The 19102-nt window shown below is 46.2% G+C and overlaps 1 protein-coding gene across 1 annotated transcript; it reads right to left on the bottom strand.

The window, feature by feature from the left end:
• Positions 1-1921: 1921 nt before the first annotated feature.
• Positions 1922-18130, bottom strand: GNA11 (G protein subunit alpha 11). Its single transcript, XM_037384545.1, has 7 exons — positions 17941-18130; positions 13363-13547; positions 11575-11729; positions 10431-10559; positions 8885-9014; positions 7966-8119; positions 1922-6259 (listed from the first exon to the last, which is right to left on the bottom strand). The coding sequence occupies exons 1-7, from the start codon at positions 18074-18076 to the stop codon at positions 6069-6071; spliced, it is 1080 nt and encodes a 359-aa protein (XP_037240442.1). The 5' UTR covers positions 18077-18130; the 3' UTR covers positions 1922-6068.
• Between the last annotated feature and the right edge of the window lie 972 nt (positions 18131-19102).

The raw sequence follows: 19102 nt of genomic DNA, 5'->3' as shown, positions 1-19102 counted from the left end.
AGGTTAGACGTGGGACAAAACGCTGAAGTAAAAGGAGGGAGACGTTCTATTCCTGCTTTACAAGTTTCATACGACATTTTATCCTTCTCACGCTAGGCAGGTGCTTCCCTAGCTTTCCCAAGGGAACAAGCGTGATGCTCAAAGAGAAGAGCTTTCTCCTGCTATGAGGACAACGGCTGTCCAAGGACAAGGCAAATTCCAAATTCTTCTTTACCCTCTTAGCCTGCATGGGATTTTTTAATATGAAAAAGATGGAAATGTATTTCCTTAACATCTGGGTCCAGCTACGTGCACAATCCCAAGGACCTGTTCTGTGCTGGCAGTGACGTCTCAACGGCCAGGCTGGAAGTGACTTGCGGCACTAAGAGAATCCCAGTCCCTGTGCCAGCACATCCAACTGGGAAACCCCAGCCCACAGCCCAGCTGGGACTGCCCTCCTTCCCCACGGCTCCCTCGGGAGCCGGCTGCAGGTGGAAGGGACTGGATTGTCCAGGCAGCAACAAGGCTGCTCCACGCCACCGTCCCTCCAGCGTTCCAAGCCTTCTCCTGGGGGATGGGGTGCCTCCGGCACGGGATGAGGACTCAGCCCCAGCTGCCAAGCGGAGCACACCGCCTTGGTGGGAACAGTCGACTCTGACTCCGTTTGTGTTTGAGGAGCCCTTGGGAAAGACGGCAACTGCGAGCAAGCTGAGTGGATCACTAGATCGGCTGCTGCTCCCAGCTGCCTCTTTCCCTGGGCTGCTCCAAGGCAGGCAGGGACTCGAGCGCCCGAATAAGCTGCGGTGCTTCTGACAGCACCGGCACCGCGTGCCCGTGGCAAGCTGGGCAACCCGGGCAACCTGCACACGTACCACGGCAGAAGCTGCTGGAGTCCGGGACACAAGGAACACAAAGCCCTTGCAGTCAGCTGGGAACGTGGGGCACTGGTTTGAAGACTTCACTGTCTTCCTTGGAGTCTGAATCTGTCACTTTTGCTTTATTTAAACATATTATACCCTCCTTGCAAAGAACAGCACAACACATGACCCACACGGAGGAAACAACCTCAACACACCCCTCTTTCAGCTATTATTTCATGCTTTGCAGCTGGCGAGAACACAGAGCTGCCGAGAAAAGCAACGCACGTTCCCCCCTGATTAGAAACCAGCAATGACACAAACACCGCCAGCATCATGGAATGACCTTCCTGGTTCAAGCCAAACAGCACCTCGGGCTGTCCTGTCCCTGCAGCTCCACCTGCGCATGGAATGATGCCCCAGGGAGCAGAACACCCTGGAAATGCAGGAAAGCTGACAGAGGACACCAGCCATCTCTACCCTCTCCCAGCTGATTTCATCTGAAATTCCTGGCGAACAATCCTAGGGAAGGAGAGTTAAATCCTAGGAAGTCCATCTCAGGAAATCCCTTTCACAATCATCCATCCCTGGACTCCGAAAGGGATAAATTCAAGCAGCCCGTGTTGCTAACACCCAAGACTGGAAGCAGGTCTGTGCTCACCGTTTCTGTTACCGGCAATGTACACCCGGCAAGAAACGTGCCCGAAAATGGACTGACACTACAGCCAGAGGCAGCAGGCGGTATCGACAACTTCACTTCGCAATTCTCCTCAAAAATCCTGTAAAATTTTAAGTCAGGATGCCACCATTGCATCCCCACAGCCTAAAACCCCAGCCAGCCACCATTCAACGCTTCGGAATTATTACTGCGGTGTGTTATATATAGTTATTGCATATTGTACCTTATATTTACCAAACCACATTTGGTTTCTGTGCCTCAGAATCTGAATTTTCCGAGCAGGGACAACAGCTGGGAGGGCAGAGAGTGCTTCCACCATACGCAGGTCCCACGAGGTACTGTTAAGCCAGCCAGGATGGGGAGAGGAGGGACAGGAGTGAAGAAACACATGCATGATCACCACGGCTTTTAGGAACAAAATTTATTCCAATTTCAAACAGAGAATTTATTTTAGGAGAAAGATATGAAAATCAATTTCCATCAGATATTTCTGTAATAAGGGTTGTTGCCCAGCAGTCAGAGTGGGATCATTCCAAGAAACAATCACACCCCTGGACTGGAATGAGACAGTTTGGAGCCTGAATAGATCCTGACACTGGGCATCTTATTCAGAAACTCCTTTACCCTACCCTCTTCCCTCCCCCCACCCCAACACGCACAACAATACATGCATTGCAAATGACAAGGTTTAAAAACAGCATTTTATATAGTATCTTTTTAAATAGGATGTTTAAATTGTCTTAAATCAGGATCCTATAATATACAAGTATAACCAAATAATTTCCACCACATTGGCACTTGTAAAGAGTCTCTGGCACTACTAAAGAAGGGGCATTGGCACAAACCATACTCTTAAAAAACTGGGTGCTGCATAACACACTTTATCTCTGCTGGACTCTAACAACCTGGGCTCTGTACAGTACAATACAATGGTCAGCACACTCCGGAAGTACTTTTTTTTTTTTACTTTTTTTTTTTTTTAAACCAATAAAACACATGAAGAAAACCCATAGTTGAACACAAGGCCAACATTGCTAGGAAGCAACAACAAGAGACCAAAGAATCCAACTCCAGGAGAAGGGGAGACAGGCAGAAGGGGCAGGAGCTATCTGACACGCTGAAGCAGGAAGGGGCTGTTGCTCACCAGGCAGCCAATCCACACAGAATGGTGCAAAGAAATGGAATGGTCCTCTCCTCACTGACTTTCAAGTTTCAAACTGGTTCAAAGGATGTTGGTTTCTTCAGCAGAGCAAAGATAAAAAGTGCACAAGGAGCAGAGGTTAGCCAAGAGACCACTTCCTCAGACTTTGAGGTTCTAGATTCTCTCCAAGAACCCAATTCCACCTCTTTTCTGAAGGTCAATCTGTTGTCTCAACCTGCAGAAAATTCTGACCAGCCTCACTTTCAGAAAAGATTATATAGGCAAATTTGGTTTAAGGTTTGGCACTTTTGCTAGGGCAGGTATCTGCCAAAGGGCCAGCCAACAAGAGACATGAACCAGTTCTGCAGGAATGCTTCGCTGGCCAAGCTGGAGGCACACAAGCTACTGCTTGCTAAGAAAAGCACGTGCTAACACTGGTTATCTTCTCACACATAATATAGTCCACAGACAATTCCAGGTTACGTGTACAAGTCTGACCCATTCCTCCCCTAACTCAGAATGAGGTTTCAGGAACTCACGAGACAGCCATTGTGTAACGTTCTCCCCTTCACCACGACCGTCACACCAAGTCAGTTCTTAGCCCAACAGCTACACCAAAGTTGCTCAGGAAGGTAGAGCACATGCCTAAACCCTCGTGCCCACAGTCCCGCTCAACAACGTGGGTCCGATCTGCAGGAGAAAGAAGCCAAGATCCCTCCTCCTGTGCCAGGGCAGCAGCTCTTAAAGAAGGGGAGGATACAAAACAAAACAAAGTTTCTGATTCAAGTGGAAGTACCACCATCATTCACCTTGGAAATAAAAAAAAAAAAACCCAAACAACCTTCTGGGAAGTTATTTCCAAGAACTTGTATATCTCAGCGCCAGGTTCATTGCTGGCAATAGTTGTAGTGTGAACCATTTACAAGAGGATCACAGAAGCGGAAGAGGCTGGTGCTGCCATCTGCTTCAGATGAACAGCCCTTAGAATACACGAAGATGATTATAAATTCCTCTTTATAGGACAGTTTCTACAAAATGGATCATTTTGGCATAAAGACAAAAAAAAAAAAAAAAAAGCAGTAAAACTGATGCAAAGCTGTCTGACACATGGGAATCCCTCTCATTCCTCCCAAGTGTTAAATGCAGTCCAGAGCATGGCTAATCTAAAGAGACGCTGTTTCCCTCAGCATCGCCACTCAGCCGTAACTGGCTCTTCAACTGTTGGTCCCATGGCTACTGTTCCAGCTTGAGCTCTCTAATCGCTCTCAGCAGAGCTTGCTTTCTTCTGTAGTGCTCTGAGACATACAGAGGCTTCCCTCAGCTCTTCTGGAAAACAAGAGGGACCTATAAACAGAATTCCTCAAAATTATGTCCCTCCATATTTTAGTGTTCTAGATCAAAGCATCTTAAGCATCTCAGACAGTTAAGATTTACTCTTACATGTTGTGCAAAACACTGATGTAGTGCTCTGTCTACAAAAGAGACAAAATATCAACAGCCCCCTTCAACAGTGCAGCTCGTTTCGTCTTTTATCTACTGGCAGCCTGCTAGCCTTCAAGGGGGCAATCTGGTCGATCCAGAGAATTTGGACCCAATGCTGCTTGTTGGAATTGAAACAGAAGCATTAGTGATGGCCAAACGACACACGTCCAGAGGTGGGTCAGATTTCCCTGTTTCCTACTCACTCCTTGCCTCGCCACGGCAGTTATCTTCCAGGCCAGCAACAGGTCTTCGGCACATTTGTTCACTTGCCTCAGCTCCTGGAAAAAGCTCTCTTAACGTGCAAAGGCTTCACATCCTTCTGCTTTGTGGAGTTTCATTTGGCACCTAGAATCCAGAACTACTTCCACTCTACCTTCCACCTGCACCAGCAAACCCTGCTGCCTCTGCCTCTACTCTCCCGCTAGACAGAAGTGCGACCACAGCAGGGCTTTCTGGATTCCACAGCAGCCGCGTGCTCCAGCCATGACTACTGTAACTCGATTATCACGTGCACCCTGGAGCAAGTATGTGTGCAAGTCTTCCAAAGAGGATCCACGCTCCTCTAAAGAGAAACACAGCAGCATGTGCCTCAGGGGAATGCATGAACAGGAGAGGGAGAGAGAACCGCTGCTCCCTCCAAGAGCTATCCTCAATCTTTTCAAGTAAGAATCCTACCTATGTCTCAAAGTCTGTCACCCACCAACTCTGGTCCTTTCTAAAAACCTGTAAGCCGGACAAGACCGAGGAATTCTTACGAAGTCATTCAACACACTGGCACAAAAAGAAATAAACAAGGCTTGTTTGCTACTAGCAGCAAGAAAAGAACTAGAGGGTGGCACAAGACTAAGATTTTTCAATCCAGCCAAAGTCTGATGTTTAAATGCCACAATTACTCAGTGTGCTTTTGATATCTGCTGCATAGAGAAGTTGCTCACTTGATGTCATATCCTCTACTCAACAAAACGTTAAGTTTCATTCTGCAAATTAAGCCTTGTGCGCACGCACACATGCGCTTGTGGTGTGGGCGGGGATGTGTGTATGTGTGTGAAAAAAATAAAAACAAAATAAAATAAAAAAGAACAATTACAGTCAGGCACTTCCCCAGGCTCAGCAGCTATTGCTCCAAGAGCTTCCATCATTTGTAGTCCATGAACAAAATACAGCAACATGTAGCAAACTATGTATAGAACATCAATAATTTAAAAAAAAAAATAATCACAGTCTCCATACCTTTTATAATTGATAAGAAAAAATAACTCAGAACTAGAACATATAAAGAATGGAAAAGTGATGGCTTCTTTTTTTGTTATGCCTTTTTCTTTTTTTTGCACGAGTTGGAGAGCAATCGCTCCTCCCCAACATTTCATCACAGTGAACCATGGAGCGTGTCCTGGGGAAGGGAAGGGAAAGAAGGGGGTGCTGGGGGGTGGGGCGGGGAAGACAAGCAGAATTAGCAAATTACACCAGAGGCACCCTATAGCACAAGGCAAAGGGACCAGTAGCATTCTGCACTCCCACAGTCCAGTGAATTCACTATCTCAGCTGGAAAGTTATTTTTTTTCTATATATATACCATGGGAACAAAAAGGGGGAAAAAAAAAAAAGTGGCTAAGCAACAAAGGAAAGCTCAAGATGAGACTGCCTTAGCTGTTTGGCAAAAATTAAGAAGTAAGCAAGGTGCTGAAGAAATGAGGCATATCCCCGTTAACTGTGAAATAAAAGCAATCTGTTAAAAATATGAAATCAACTACTCTGTGGACAGAGACATGAGACTCCAGGATAACACTGAGCACTTGCCACTCCACAGATCAGACAATTTGCAATCATTACATCATCAAAAATTAAAACTTTTTTTCCTGTCATATTTAAAATTTCTTTTTTTGTCTTTTCTTCACAATGAAGCCTCTCAAGGGGCCAAGAGCAGAGCAGGTCAAACCAGGTTATACTCCTTCAGGTTGAGCTGTAGGATGGTGTCCTTGACAGCTGCAAAGACGAAACGGATGTTTTCTGTGTCTGTGGCACATGTGAAGTGAGAATAGATGATTTTATCGCTGTCAGGATTTAAATCCACAAACATCTTGAGAATGAACTCACGGGCTGCCTGTGCATCCCTCTGTGGGCCTGCAGCAAACAAAGAATAAATACATTAACTGGTTTCTAAGTGCATCCCCTGGTTTGAGCCATCAGACTAATTGCTAGCATACTTTCTCTTACGCGTTACAGAGCTATAAAGAAGAAATTAAGATCATTTATTGCACAGAAGTCCCAGGAGCTGAACTGTCTTATGCTTTTCAGTTATCTCACCATACCCTACAAAAAGCAGTTTTCCAAGGCTGAGGGTTTTGGCAGACACCAAGGCGTTGTTTCAGACCATGCTCTGAAATACAGCATTTGGAATAACCATGTATGCGCTGTGTTCACCCGGTAACAGTGACAGATGCTGGATATACATAATGCAACGCTCTCCTCTGGAGAGGGGATATACATTTCTTCCTAATATATAGATAGATGTTACGTCTTGAAGGATACAAGCATACACTCTGCAAACAAGGGGCATCTTCAGTCCAAACTGCAGCCTGTCCTAACTGGCCGGTCAACTCACAGGAGCTAAAAACTGGAATTTTTGCCAGTATTTACTTCATATTGCTGACAACTCCTCAGAAAAAAGCTACCCACTGATTTTCTTTTACAGTATTGGCATTGCCACGCTCTCCACGGCAAGGACCATCTCTTGAGAGGTGGTCTGATGGGCTCCCTCCCACTCCCAAGCAGTGCAGCATCCCTGGAGGAGCTACAGTAAACACTGATCCCAACAAACTGAAAGTATATGACGTTTCCTGATGTTGCCATCTCCTCTCCAGCTGTTAGTTATGTTAGAAGTAGGCACTACTTAACAGATAAGCTCACCAGCCATTCCCAGCCTGCTGTAAAAACGGGTTGTTTTCCAGCACTGACAATTCCAGAGTGTCTGTGCTTTCAGACAGCAGGGGGCATGGAACGCCAGAAGCAGGAGGACAACTAATAAGGAGCAATTTCATTAGTCGTTTAAAAAGACGAAAGCTTTTTGCAAAATGGCAATTCTTCCCTTACCTTGTATTTTTAAAGCACATAATGACAGTTAATACATGACAGTATGGCAAGAAGTGCGTTGCCTGGTCTCATTCGTCACTACTTTTATTTATTTTCAGCAGTGTAGAGATGTGTTACCAGCCAACTTTAAATGCACTCAACTGAAGAGCCTGAAATGCTATTTTGGCTAAGGAATTTTGTTTCAGACGGGGATTTCTCTGTTTCACACGCGTATTCGTTTTCCACAGCTGCAAATGGCACGCTAATAAGAATTTCACGCTACCTGAAATTTTCCAATGCCATCATTTGAACCACTTGGGTATTTGACCAGTTGATTTCTCAAAACAAGGACTCAAGTCACCTCTTCACTAGAGGGTTAAAATGCCCAGTATATCGGCAAATTGTCACATGTTTATGAAACGGGTTTTACACACAAGCATACAGGTAGGGAAATTAAGACATCCGTTATTTAATACTTCGAAGTGCATATTTAAGGGGTGGGTGTGTGTGCGTGCGTGTGTAATTCCTCATCTAGGAGAGGTTCATTATTAGATCACCTGATCAGATTCCAGTTACCTACATATGATTAACACATTTTTTGTGGCATTTTCTCATTGTTGTAGGTATTTCTTCTCAAATTAAGATGTTCTCCCCATCTCTAAATCATAGTCTTCTTCAAAAAGCAAAAAAAATTCAAACCAAACCACCTCTAGCCCTCCTTCTAGATACACAAGTGTTCCTCCTTAAAAACCACTCACCATCAAACTCTGGGAAATAGTCAACAAGGTGGGAATATAGGATCTTGTCTTCCAACAGATCTTTCTTGTTGAGAAAGAGGATAACAGAAGAGTTTTGGAACCATGGATAAGTGATAATGGTTCGAAAGAGAGCTTTACTCTCTTCCATCCGGTTCTGAAATAAGAAAAAGAAAGCCTTGTTTTCACAAATGAGCACTAAGATGCCTTTCGGCTACCCGCACACATCCTCGGATCTGTATCGATACAGCATCTCAGATACCGTACACAGAATATTTTGGGCCCCAGGTAAGTTCTGGCTCAAGCTGTGCTGGTAAATGGAAAGGAAATGCAAAATCTGATGGACTCAAAAGATTCATTTGATTGGAAGCTATTGATATCAAAAGGCTTTAAAGTCATTTTATGCTTTGACAGTCACAGTGAGAAGACTAGCCACGATACTTCATGTTTTGTCTAGTAGAAAAGGAAAAACTACTGTTACCAAATGGCATTTTTTTAACCCATTAGCGAGTGCAAAAATTCAGTATTGCACCTTCAAATAGATCAGTCGCTATCTAACAAGACAGCAGTCACAGTACAAAGTTAATTCAGTGCAGAAAAGAGGAATGGGCAATTTTGAAGAGCATGCCTTCACATTGCACAGTACCTCGCAAGGCACGCAGAACTAAGCAATTTCAGAGTATTTCAGTATTACTTGAGAAGTACAGATAATTTGGATGCACTCTGCATTTTCCATTCTCAGGGACATCATGACCCATTAAGGCTCATGTTCCCTTTGCAATAGGAAGAACCGAAGGCCAAAACCAACAATACTTGCTAATCCAACTTGGCACCAAGTACTTTGGTACCAACCTCCAAGAAGCTAGAAAGACATTCCTCCTTTCCTTCCACCCTCCTGCAGAGTTCCCATTCTTTGGCTTACCTCATTATCAGACTCCACCAGAACTTGGTCATATTCACTAAGTGCTACTAAAAACATGATGGAAGTCACATTTTCAAAGCAATGGATCCACTTCCTTCGTTCTGATCTTTGACCTCCAACATCCACCATTCTAAGGAAGAGAAATACATACAGGATCACAGAAGTAGCTGCAGCTCTCTATCTGAATGCAAAGGATCAGCACACGACAAGAACGAACGTGGCTCTCTACCATCCAAGTGAACCTGGCACAGGGATGTAATAAAACGTGCTTGCTAACAAAACCATCAAGTTTATGCAATATCCCGCTCCAGAATACTGGGAAGGATGGCCACAGGCAAGTGATCCAGATCCAAATCCCAAATATCAGCATTACTATTTTTAGTTGCATTCTGCTCCGGTTTGCTAAGTAACAGTTCTGAGTCTGAAAAGACAAGTCCTTCAAAACTCTACTCTGTCAAATGAGCAAGCCGATTTTATTTTTTATTAAAGCACCTGCTTGCCTCAAAACTTCCCTCACACAGAGGGCTTTCTTTAGTTATTAAACTTCTCTTAGAATGTGCTGTTTAACAGTTACACACTTCAGCTCCTCAGTTTCAAGTCCCACCTGTGCAGCAACGCTAAAATCATTTTGTCACTCGCCTAAAGCACAACACAAGTGGGTCCATCTTTTAAAAAACCCCACACCTATTTCACAGGTCAGCAAACCAGAAAGAGTAACTTTCTGTTACTAAACAGTTTAAGAGAGATGATGCAGGCTTCTTTATCCCTCTCTTGTAATGCCAACAGTGGTAAAGAAGGGGAGGGAGCACGTAAGTACCAGAGAGGTAGGGAGAAAATTGCTTTGCAGTAGACAGGCATGTCATTGTGCCCTTTATGCCACACTCCATTGCTGGCTTAAGCCTCCAAATACCATCTGCTGCTGCAGCAGCATAGGCAGCCACTTTTGGTGTCATCCTGAGAGCACAAGGCAGGCACAGCAAACCATCTTTGAAGGGAGATTATAGGTACCACACGCAAGGAAATGTTCCTGCACAAAAAGTGGGTCTCCTGAAGGAGAAATAAATGGTCAAAGCGGCTTGAGCTTTGTTAAATTCTTAGATGGAAATACATTCATGTCAAGCACTGCCCAGACCAAGCTTCCCCCTCTCCCCTTTGGTGGCTTAAGCTACCAACAGGTCACTCAGTTGCCTCACAAGCCACCACTTCAGCCTCAGATGCCAGCAGCACGATCCTTCCTGGGAAAGACACTAGTCACCACTTCCTGCAAGATGGTTTTTTGGGCTTTAAGTGTCACTGATTCAAAAGCACGTTGTTTTCTGACAATCAGTGCTTCAGCTTGGAGTTCTCCCTTAATCAGAGTAACATGTTACACCATCCACGTGACAGGAGCGCCTGTCAGCAGATACTTCATAACGTCACAGGACATACAGCCCCACTCAAGCCTCTCAAGGAAGCACCTGGACATTATAACGCAATGCAGAACACATCCTTCCTGAAACCACATCACTCTCTCAGTTCAGCTGTAACATGAATACACCTTGCGTACCTGAAGATAATATTCTCTAGGTCAAAGGGGTACTCTATGATACCGGTTGTAGGAACTCTAACCCGTAGCACATCTTGCTGAGTTGGTAGATATCCTGGGGTAGCGATACGATCCACATCGCTAAGATAGCTACAAGAAGCACAATGGAAAAAAAAAAAAAACCTTAGGCTGCAGCACATAAATACACAGATTTAAACACTGCTACATTTAGTCTTTCCCTAGCATAAGAAGAAAGTCAGAAGTCACCTGAACTGTTTAAAATATGACATGGAAAAATAACAGAATACACCTTTCGGGAACAGTAATTCACCAGCCCTCCCCTTTTGAAGATAAACAGATACATTAAGGACAACTTTATCAAGTCTGTGTAAGAGTGTGGAAGACAATCTTTACTACAAAGAAAGTTCAAGTACAGTGGATGCTTATATTTCAGAAAACATCAGATGAGACATGATTCTATTTATAGATGAACCTATGTTCCCAGTCTTAGATTTTATTAATAACAAAACCATTAAGTTACTCATCCATGTACACCTGTAGGCCAAAGGACAAACCTGAAGACAACGAGCAACACTGCTGCTGCCTAAGAGCCAGGATCAACATAGACGGCGTAAGGCAGAGATTCTAGCCTCAGGTATATCCAGAAGCAGATGGGTGAACAAGTGTCTTTATCGTCCCACCAGAACACCTCATACCCTCATGAAAAGTAGCAAATGGTAAGGAATTTCCAGATCTAAATCTATCCCCAAACAAACACAGCTTTCCCCCATCTCCAGCAAAGCTCCTTCCCTTTCTGGAGCCAGATTCAAACAAGTTACCAGTTGCCTGCTCCCACAGCTCTTTCATCTTAACTTTTCCGAAGGATCCTTCTGGCTGATGAAGCAAAGTGCCTTTCTCATATGCCTATAATTTTTATCCCAATACATGTAGCCAGCAGACTGTACAGCTTGTCCAAAACACTAGCAAGACTCATCTGCCTCAATGAAACAGATAAAAGGTACTTTAAACAAACTACACAGTGAAATCTACAGCAGTGTTCCTGCTCTTTGAAACAAACTCCAGACTTCAATAAAAAAATGGACAGGTATTATTTGTTAGACCATTGCTATCATGTACTGGTGCCTGCCAGTGATTATATACTTACTATTTAGCTGAGTCAGAAAGCTGATATTCTCTTCTCCTGTCATAACACTCTTGTATTCCAGGGTCGTTCCACAATGTTTTAATTGCACTTACATATGGCTGCTCAAATGTCATGACCTTTTCTACATCCACTTCCCGGATCAGCACTGCATTGGCCTGGAGATTGGGGGGTGGGGGAAGAGGAAAAAAAAAAAAGATGGGAGGGGTCAGAAGCAGGGGGCACAATCACCAGCAGGCAAAAAATTCTCAGGTGAACTAAATCTTTACATTATGACTTCAAGGATCCATATGCTGGTTGTGGATCAGGTTGCTAAGACCAGAGGGACAATGGGTAGACTACACATCTAAGTCATAGCAGACATCACCAAAATTCTCCCACCAAAGCATCATGTGCTCCTTCACAGAATGAGCTGTCAAACAGCTGCAGATTTCACCCATCATGAGATCACCAGGTGTCCTGAAACACAGTGGTTTGCAAGGCAGAGCATTCACTGTGAAGAACCACAGCCTGCCCAAGTTCTGAGAAGGTTAAACTGCAGCTGGATACCAAGTTGCTACCTCAGGTTTCTTACCCCCCAAAAAATTAAATTAAACTACATTTTGAATAATAATAGATACATTGTTTCAGTGTACGTCAATCAGGATCCCTTTTGAAAGAGAAAATAAAAGTGACCACCCTACAACTGACAAGCAAAGGAAGGACTACAGTCATTACAACAGCCTGTGGCATCTGTGAGGTTATTATCCACACCAAACTGCTTTCTGAAATCTTTGGTACACTTGCTGCAGGAAGGGGCTTTTGCCCATACCACCTGTACCAGGAAAAATAAAAACCAAAGCCAAGTTCTGCACATATTCTCTTAAGTACAAGTTGGCAGATTCTACCCATCAAAACACCACCACCAATGCCCAGGTAAAGCACAGGCAAGGCAAGTTTCCTCACACCCTGCCTATACTCATCACGGAGACTGCAGAACCTCTCTGAAGGTAAAAAAGGTGTTCAGACTCAAGAACTCCTGGTGCATCATCCAGTCCCTATGAACAGTTATTCAAAATCAGCTCCAAGTCACTGCATGACAGAGCAAATAAAATACAATTTTGTTTAAAAATAGTAGGTACTAAGCTCTAAAGAAGCAAAACACACTAAAAAAAAAAAAATATATATATAAAAAAAAAAATCTCCTGGCACACCCTCCCCCTCCTCCCCCCAAAAAGCTAAAGTAATTTAGACCAGCTCTGGCTGAAAAAAATATTCCTGGACCCAAAATCAGCAAGTGAGACTTCAGCTCAAATCACATTTCTGTGGCTGAGACCAAAACCCTTCAAGAAAGGTTTGTATCTTCAGTCAGTACCTATCAGAAAAAGCGGCTGACTGCAGTAACAGAGATGACTACCAGTAGAGGTGTCTTTTGAGTCCTGCATGTATTTTTGTCAGCTTCAAGTTCCAACGTGAATAGCAACGAAAAGCCCAACACATTTAATTATAATGAATCCTTGAAAAGAACATCTCTCCTACACCATATCCCAATTCCTTGCTCCCACCACCCGCTACACAGACCAGGGCACAAACTGTCCCAAGAAAGTTGTTCTATCCCTTAACACAATCAAGTAAATGGAGTCAGATATCATAAAAATGTCATAAAAAGAGGTCCTTAAGCACAACACATTTATGGGAAAGAGTTCAGGGAGGTTGAGATTGCAATGCAGAAGGACACAAACAGGAACTTAGGAGTCAAACCCTACAATCCCCATTGCCTAAAGACACATGCAAAAACCGTGAGAAACTTACCTTGTTCTGTTCATATTTGTACAGAATCTTCAGGGTTTCCATGGCCCTGATCATAGACTGCATGGCAGTGAAGATGTTTTGGTACACCAGCTTGGTGAAGCCTTTTTTGTCCTCTTCAGAGTAGCCTGAGCCATGAATTATACGCATTTGCTTAATGAACGTGCTTTTTCCACTCTCCCCAGTGCCTACAGAATGTGAGAGAGAGAGAGTTAGGAGCCATCACAAGCAAGGCTTGCTACGGAAGAAAGCAAGCTAACACCAGTCACATCACAACTCAAGGTTTCTATCACTATACTCAAGTACACGCTACTTCCAACCACTTTTTTAGCCGCTTCCCAGAATATTAAGACAGTCTGGATGGTCCTCCTCATCCCCACTACGAACTTAACAGCATAGATGGAAGACATCTTGTCCTTTACAACAGCCTTCAAAAGCAGCTCTGGTACTTATTCCAAATCTCACATTACAGCCACTCCCACATGTTCTGCGTCAAAAGGCCCTTGTCCGTCACACCTGACCTATTCCCAGATACTCCGCAAGATGCTACAATCGCAGCACCGGTCGGAAGGGCCCGGACGTGCTCTCAGGTTGGTACTGCAAACCGAGATGACAGTGAGTGGGCCGGCGAAACCCATTCGCACAGTAAGAAGTGAATTTTCTTTCGGTGTGCTTTGGCACAAAACGCTCTTTACCTTACAGACTAGGTGTCTTTTCATAAAAAAGAACGGAGCACAACAGAATAATCAACTTTAAAGGAGAATGGAGCTCAAGAAATACCTGCTTATCCGTCTGACATGAACAATCCAGTCAGCACATCTGCCTCGTACCCCAAACGACTGTGTCAACATAATGTATTGCTCTTAAGGACTGAAACGATAATCATCCTTGTGGCAAGATACCTTAACATCACTTGCAGCCTCTGGATATTATAGACTTAAAAATAGCGACTGACGGGGAGAACAGAGTAGGATCTGTGCTCTGCCTTGATCCCTGCAGGCTCCTCAGCAAGGCCAGCAGTTCCTTATCACACAGGTTTTCTGCCCCAGAGAAGGCAGGTCTCAGGGCAGCTGGGAGGGCAAGGCACACTCACACCCATGCCTCTCACACTCACACAGCACGTGAAGCGGTCCAGCCCTCTCAGTGCCTGCTTCCTGCACAGTCCGTCGGGCAGGTCCTCCCACTCCTACACTGACAGCCCCAGAAAAGCGTCATTTAAACATATGAAGGGCAACAGATGATATAAGAAGACATGGGAACTTTCAAACTTATTAACGCAGTAAGCATGAGAGAAAAACATCATCGAAGTATCCATGCTGTTCCACTGCCTTGTTAAATTCATAGTTCAACTGGTATTATGGGAAGTACCCAGCAGCTTCCATTCTATACGTACACCGTACCTTTTGTGAAGGTAAAATATGGGTCAAGTCTTGCATGTGATTAGCATACCTCCCCACTTCACCCCACAAGCAACAGCCTAAGCACATACTATACCATTGATGCTTCTGTTGAGTACTTTTGTTCAATCTTCTAAAATCTGCTATCAACAAGCAGAACATATGTAAAAATAAAAAAAATACAGCTCTTTTTAATACAGTGGCCCAGCTCACTTGACTACCGACAGTAAAAACTAAGATATATCACCCAAGTGACAAATCCTTTTGATCTGCAGTTACAAATAAGCGTGCTGGCAGAGCCCTGGCTTTCACCATAGGAACCACCAGGTACTCCTCACAGGAGGGTATAGATATATTAAGACAGGATCTCTTTCATCACAATACACAACTGCTACTCACATGTAGATTCTCAATTACTCATGTTTATAGCACCAGGCTAAAAGGCAAACAAATAAATACGCTCAAATAAAAGCAGCAAGAGCAGCAAGCATGTAACTAGAAGGAGCATGTTTAAAATAAACACTCTCCCCATATCCAAGAACTGACAGAAATTGTGTCAGTGTAGTTAGAAATTAACGTTATAAACACCACTAATATGCAGCAAATCATCTCAAACAGAAAGCTAAACCATAAATGAGGGGGAAAACTGGAAACCGAAATCTTTTGTGGTTTCTCTCACTGTGGCGAGAAATACTTCCTTGTCTTTTACCACAGTAACCAAAACTGAGAAGGAAAAAAAAAAATGTGGTGCTTCAAAGCATTCCAATAATGAAAACATAAGAGAAACCTCAGCACCAGCTATTCACTTATTTCAGAACTTAAGAGCTCAAACACAGATTCCTCCTGTCACTCCATCACCACCCTTTTTTGGTTTGGGGTTTTTTTGGTTTGGTTTTGTTGGTTGGGTTTGTTTTTTTTTTTTTAAAAAAAAAAAAAAAAGAGACACCTCTTGTTTTTACCTAGGCCATCAACAATACAGAACAGCAGTACTCCAGAACATCATAAGCTCTGGTGGGTATGGTGTCCTGCATCTATAAGAGCACAATAACCTCTTTTTAATATGACAACATTGAAAGGAGGAGATTATCTGAATTCACCATTTGCTCTGTAAACCTGTGACAGCATCAGAGTTTACAATAAGTTACTAATGACCCCCAAGTACCTGACAGGCACTTGTAAATACACTACTCAGTCAACAGTATCCCATGCTTAATCACAAGTAATTTTTGTATAAAATATTCGCCCTCCTCCCCACCCAGTAAAAAGATTAGTGACTACCTTATACCAGTGGGCAATATCCAATACCCTGAAATCAAGTTTCTTATTATCAGGTTCACCATTGATTAGCACTGTTATTCTTCACCCCAATTTTCCATTTCAGGCTTCAACAAACTGTCACTAGAGGTAGTGACAAGAAAATTAGCAGAGCTTCTACAAGGCAGAAACTCCCTCCACACATGCACTCTTTTCAAGATTTGGGAAAGCCCTCTCACTAATGCTTGTGAGTGTAAGAACTCCACATAACAGAGGCAAGACAGAAAAAATCCCTGCAAGCAGCAGCTAACGTCAAGGAGAGAACACACGTTACCTGCCACAACTTAAGGTTGGCTGTATCCAGTGAACAGCATCCAGCAAACACATCCTAAAACTAGGAAGGCTGCTTATCCAATATTAACCACCCTATATAGATTTTTTTACAAAAAAAAAAAAAAGATCTAATGCTGAATTTTACTTAACTGTATCTTGTAGAAAAGCAGAAAAGATTCTTCAGCAATTTGAATTATTTCTGAAGTGAAATGTTCGGATCCAGGGGGATCTTCTTAACCCAGATCTATCCTACAGTGCCAACCTATTTTGAAACAGCTGCTTCTGTGGGACTGCTTTAGGGAAGCATGAGAGACAAGTTCCCCAATCTACAGGAAGCCTTACAGAAACTGACACCGCGCCTTCAAAAAGTGCAAACGTCAAGCCCTCGATTCTACCTTTCACCTGAAGAACAGCAACATGTTAACCACCAAGGATCCAGTGAGAAGGAAAGCCCTGGCCCTCACTTAAAAATTACCACTATGCAACAATGCCAGTACTGGAGGCCTCCAAAGGACTGGGCAGACACGGCCTCACTTCCCTTGTGTGAAGTTCTACATTCGTTTTCACAAGGATCATCCTAATTTTTCACCTGTACCTTAATGGCTTGCCAACTAACGAGAGACCCCAAGGGATAAGCTTGGTCCATCAGATCTGCTTCAAATTCCCACTTGAGATGACACAGTATTTAAGACACAAAACAGGATACAAACACAAGCAATAATAAATCACAGTACCCACAAAAACTGTAACTTAAGTTTAAATTTGAGGGCTACCTGGACACGAACGTCAAACTCCCTGCTGAAGAAGGATATAAATGCCTGAAAATCTTAGCTGGCTGCTCTTGTAACTGATTACCCATTCCTATAAACCTTATCTAAACACAGAATAATTATCTGTCCGCACAACCACAGAACACCACTACATTTCCATCTGAACACCTACATCCTTATTGCTGCACAGGTGATCTCTACCTCGGAGGGTAACGCGAAAAACTACAACCATTTCCTCCTCAGAAACACGGCGTGTGTGTTCTTACTGCTCCGTCTCCCTTCGGATTCCCTACACAGAGTTCCTGACCCCGCCGGCCCTCCCAGGACCGGGCAAGGGGAACTGAGGAGCCGGAGGTCGGGTTTTCCACAGACGTTCACTCGAGGGCCAGAAGTTCACTGGCGACACCGAAAATCATCAACTCCACCCGTGAATCCCCACGGGCTGACAAAGGCCAGCGCGTCCGGGGAAGCGTCTCCTCCAGACGATTTTCACGCGCGTGTGCGTGCCCGCATTTATAAAGCGGCAGCAATTTCAGCTTCACAGTTCCTGCTTATGTCAAAATCCGCTCTGACAGCCAACGCACCGTAAAACCCAGACAAAGGGCGGCCGCTGGGGCGGCCGGCCCGGCCCGGCAGGCCCCCCCGAGCGCCAGGCTCGGAGGCGGGGATCGCTGGTGGCTCCCGCCGCTTCCCCACCACGCCCGGGCGCGGCCACCCGGACCTGTCAAGCCCCGCGGCGGCCGCCGGCCCCGGGCAGGGCGGGCGGGCCAGGCCCCGCGGCGTGAGCGGCGGCCCCGCGGGCCGGGCCGGGCCCCGGCGCTCCTCACCCAGCAGCAGCAGCTTCAGCTCGCGGCGGGCGTCGCGCTTGTCCCTCCGCAGCTGCTTCTCGATCTCGGCGTTGATGCGCTTCGACTCCTTCACCTCGTCGCTCAGGCAACAGGCCATCATGGACTCCAAAGTCATGGTCGCGCCACGGCCGGGACGCCCCCGCCCACCCCCCACCCCCCCGGCACCGACCACCGGCCTCCGCACGGCCGGGAGCACGGCCCGGCCCGGCCCCCCCTTCCCTCCCCACCCCACCCTCCCTCCCTCCCTCCGCGGCGCCGGCCCGGCCCGGCCCCGGCCTCGGCCCCGACTCCTGCGGCCGGGCCTAGCGCCGCCGCCGCCCCCCTCAGCGCGCTGCCCTCGCCCGGCTGCGCCGCCCGCCGCTCCCTCCTCACACAGCCCCGCCGAGCCAGCGACGAGCCGGCGCAACCCAACCCGCTGCCGCCGAAAACAAGTGCTGACTGACAGGCGTCTGCGCCAATGGGAGAGCGCGGCGCGCGGTGGGGCGGGCCCAGGCCGGCGGGGCGGGGCGCGGCGGCCAACCGGAGCGCAAGTTTGGTTGACCGGTGGGGGGGGGAGGCGCTCGGACGCGCGTTCCCAGAGCGGGGCGGAACCGCTGGGCATTATGGGACGGTGGCGGACTGGGGCGCCCATGGCGGGGAGGGCCGAGGGGGCGGCCGGCGCAGGGCTGGGCCGGAGGTCTGCTGGGCCAGGCCCTGCTCGCTACCCCGCTCGCCACCGGGCCGGTAGGGCGGCGGCGCCGGGCGAGCCTGGGTGTTGCGGCACTCGCCGTGGCCTAGCCGCCATCCGGGGGTGCCCCGCGCCGCCTCGGCGGAGCCGGCCAGGCCTGGCCCTGCTGGGGGAGGGCCCGCCGCAGCTGTAGGCCCGCAGACCCAGCCAGCCCGGCCTCCCTCAGCCGCCCACGGCTGCGGCAGTCCTCGATGCAGTGGAGAGAGAAAAGGGAAAAAAAAAACCCTAAAAAAAAAAAAAAAAAAAACCCAAGAAAAAAAAAATACACCAAAAAACCCGAGGCACAGAAGTGCCAGCCCAGTGCTCCCAGGCTCCGGCTACTGCCACCTCCCAGCTACAAGCCAGCAGAGCCGAGCCGGGGAGCCAGCCTGCCAGCCAAGCTGCTGGGCCACCTTGGAGCCCTCCCTGGCTCTG

This window comes from Falco rusticolus, chromosome 4 (assembly GCF_015220075.1).
Source record: "Falco rusticolus isolate bFalRus1 chromosome 4, bFalRus1.pri, whole genome shotgun sequence".
Taxonomy (NCBI): domain Eukaryota; kingdom Metazoa; phylum Chordata; class Aves; order Falconiformes; family Falconidae; genus Falco; species Falco rusticolus.
Note: the sequence above shows the minus strand (reverse complement) of the source record. Positions and strands in the feature narration are given on the sequence as shown.

Bases quoted from the DNA above. Each gene is read 5' to 3' on its own strand.
- GNA11 (XM_037384545.1), bottom strand. From the start codon at position 18,076: ATGACTTTGGAGTCCATGATGGCCTGTTGCCTGAGCGACGAGGTGAAG. The intron at 9,015-10,430 runs GTACGCAAGGTG...TCTCTTCCTTAG, and splicing joins CTAGAGAATATTATCTTCAG to AATGGTGGATGTTGGAGGTC. The intron at 6,260-7,965 runs GTGAGTGGTTTT...TGTTTGCTGCAG, and splicing joins CTATTTCCCAGAGTTTGATG to GCCCACAGAGGGATGCACAG.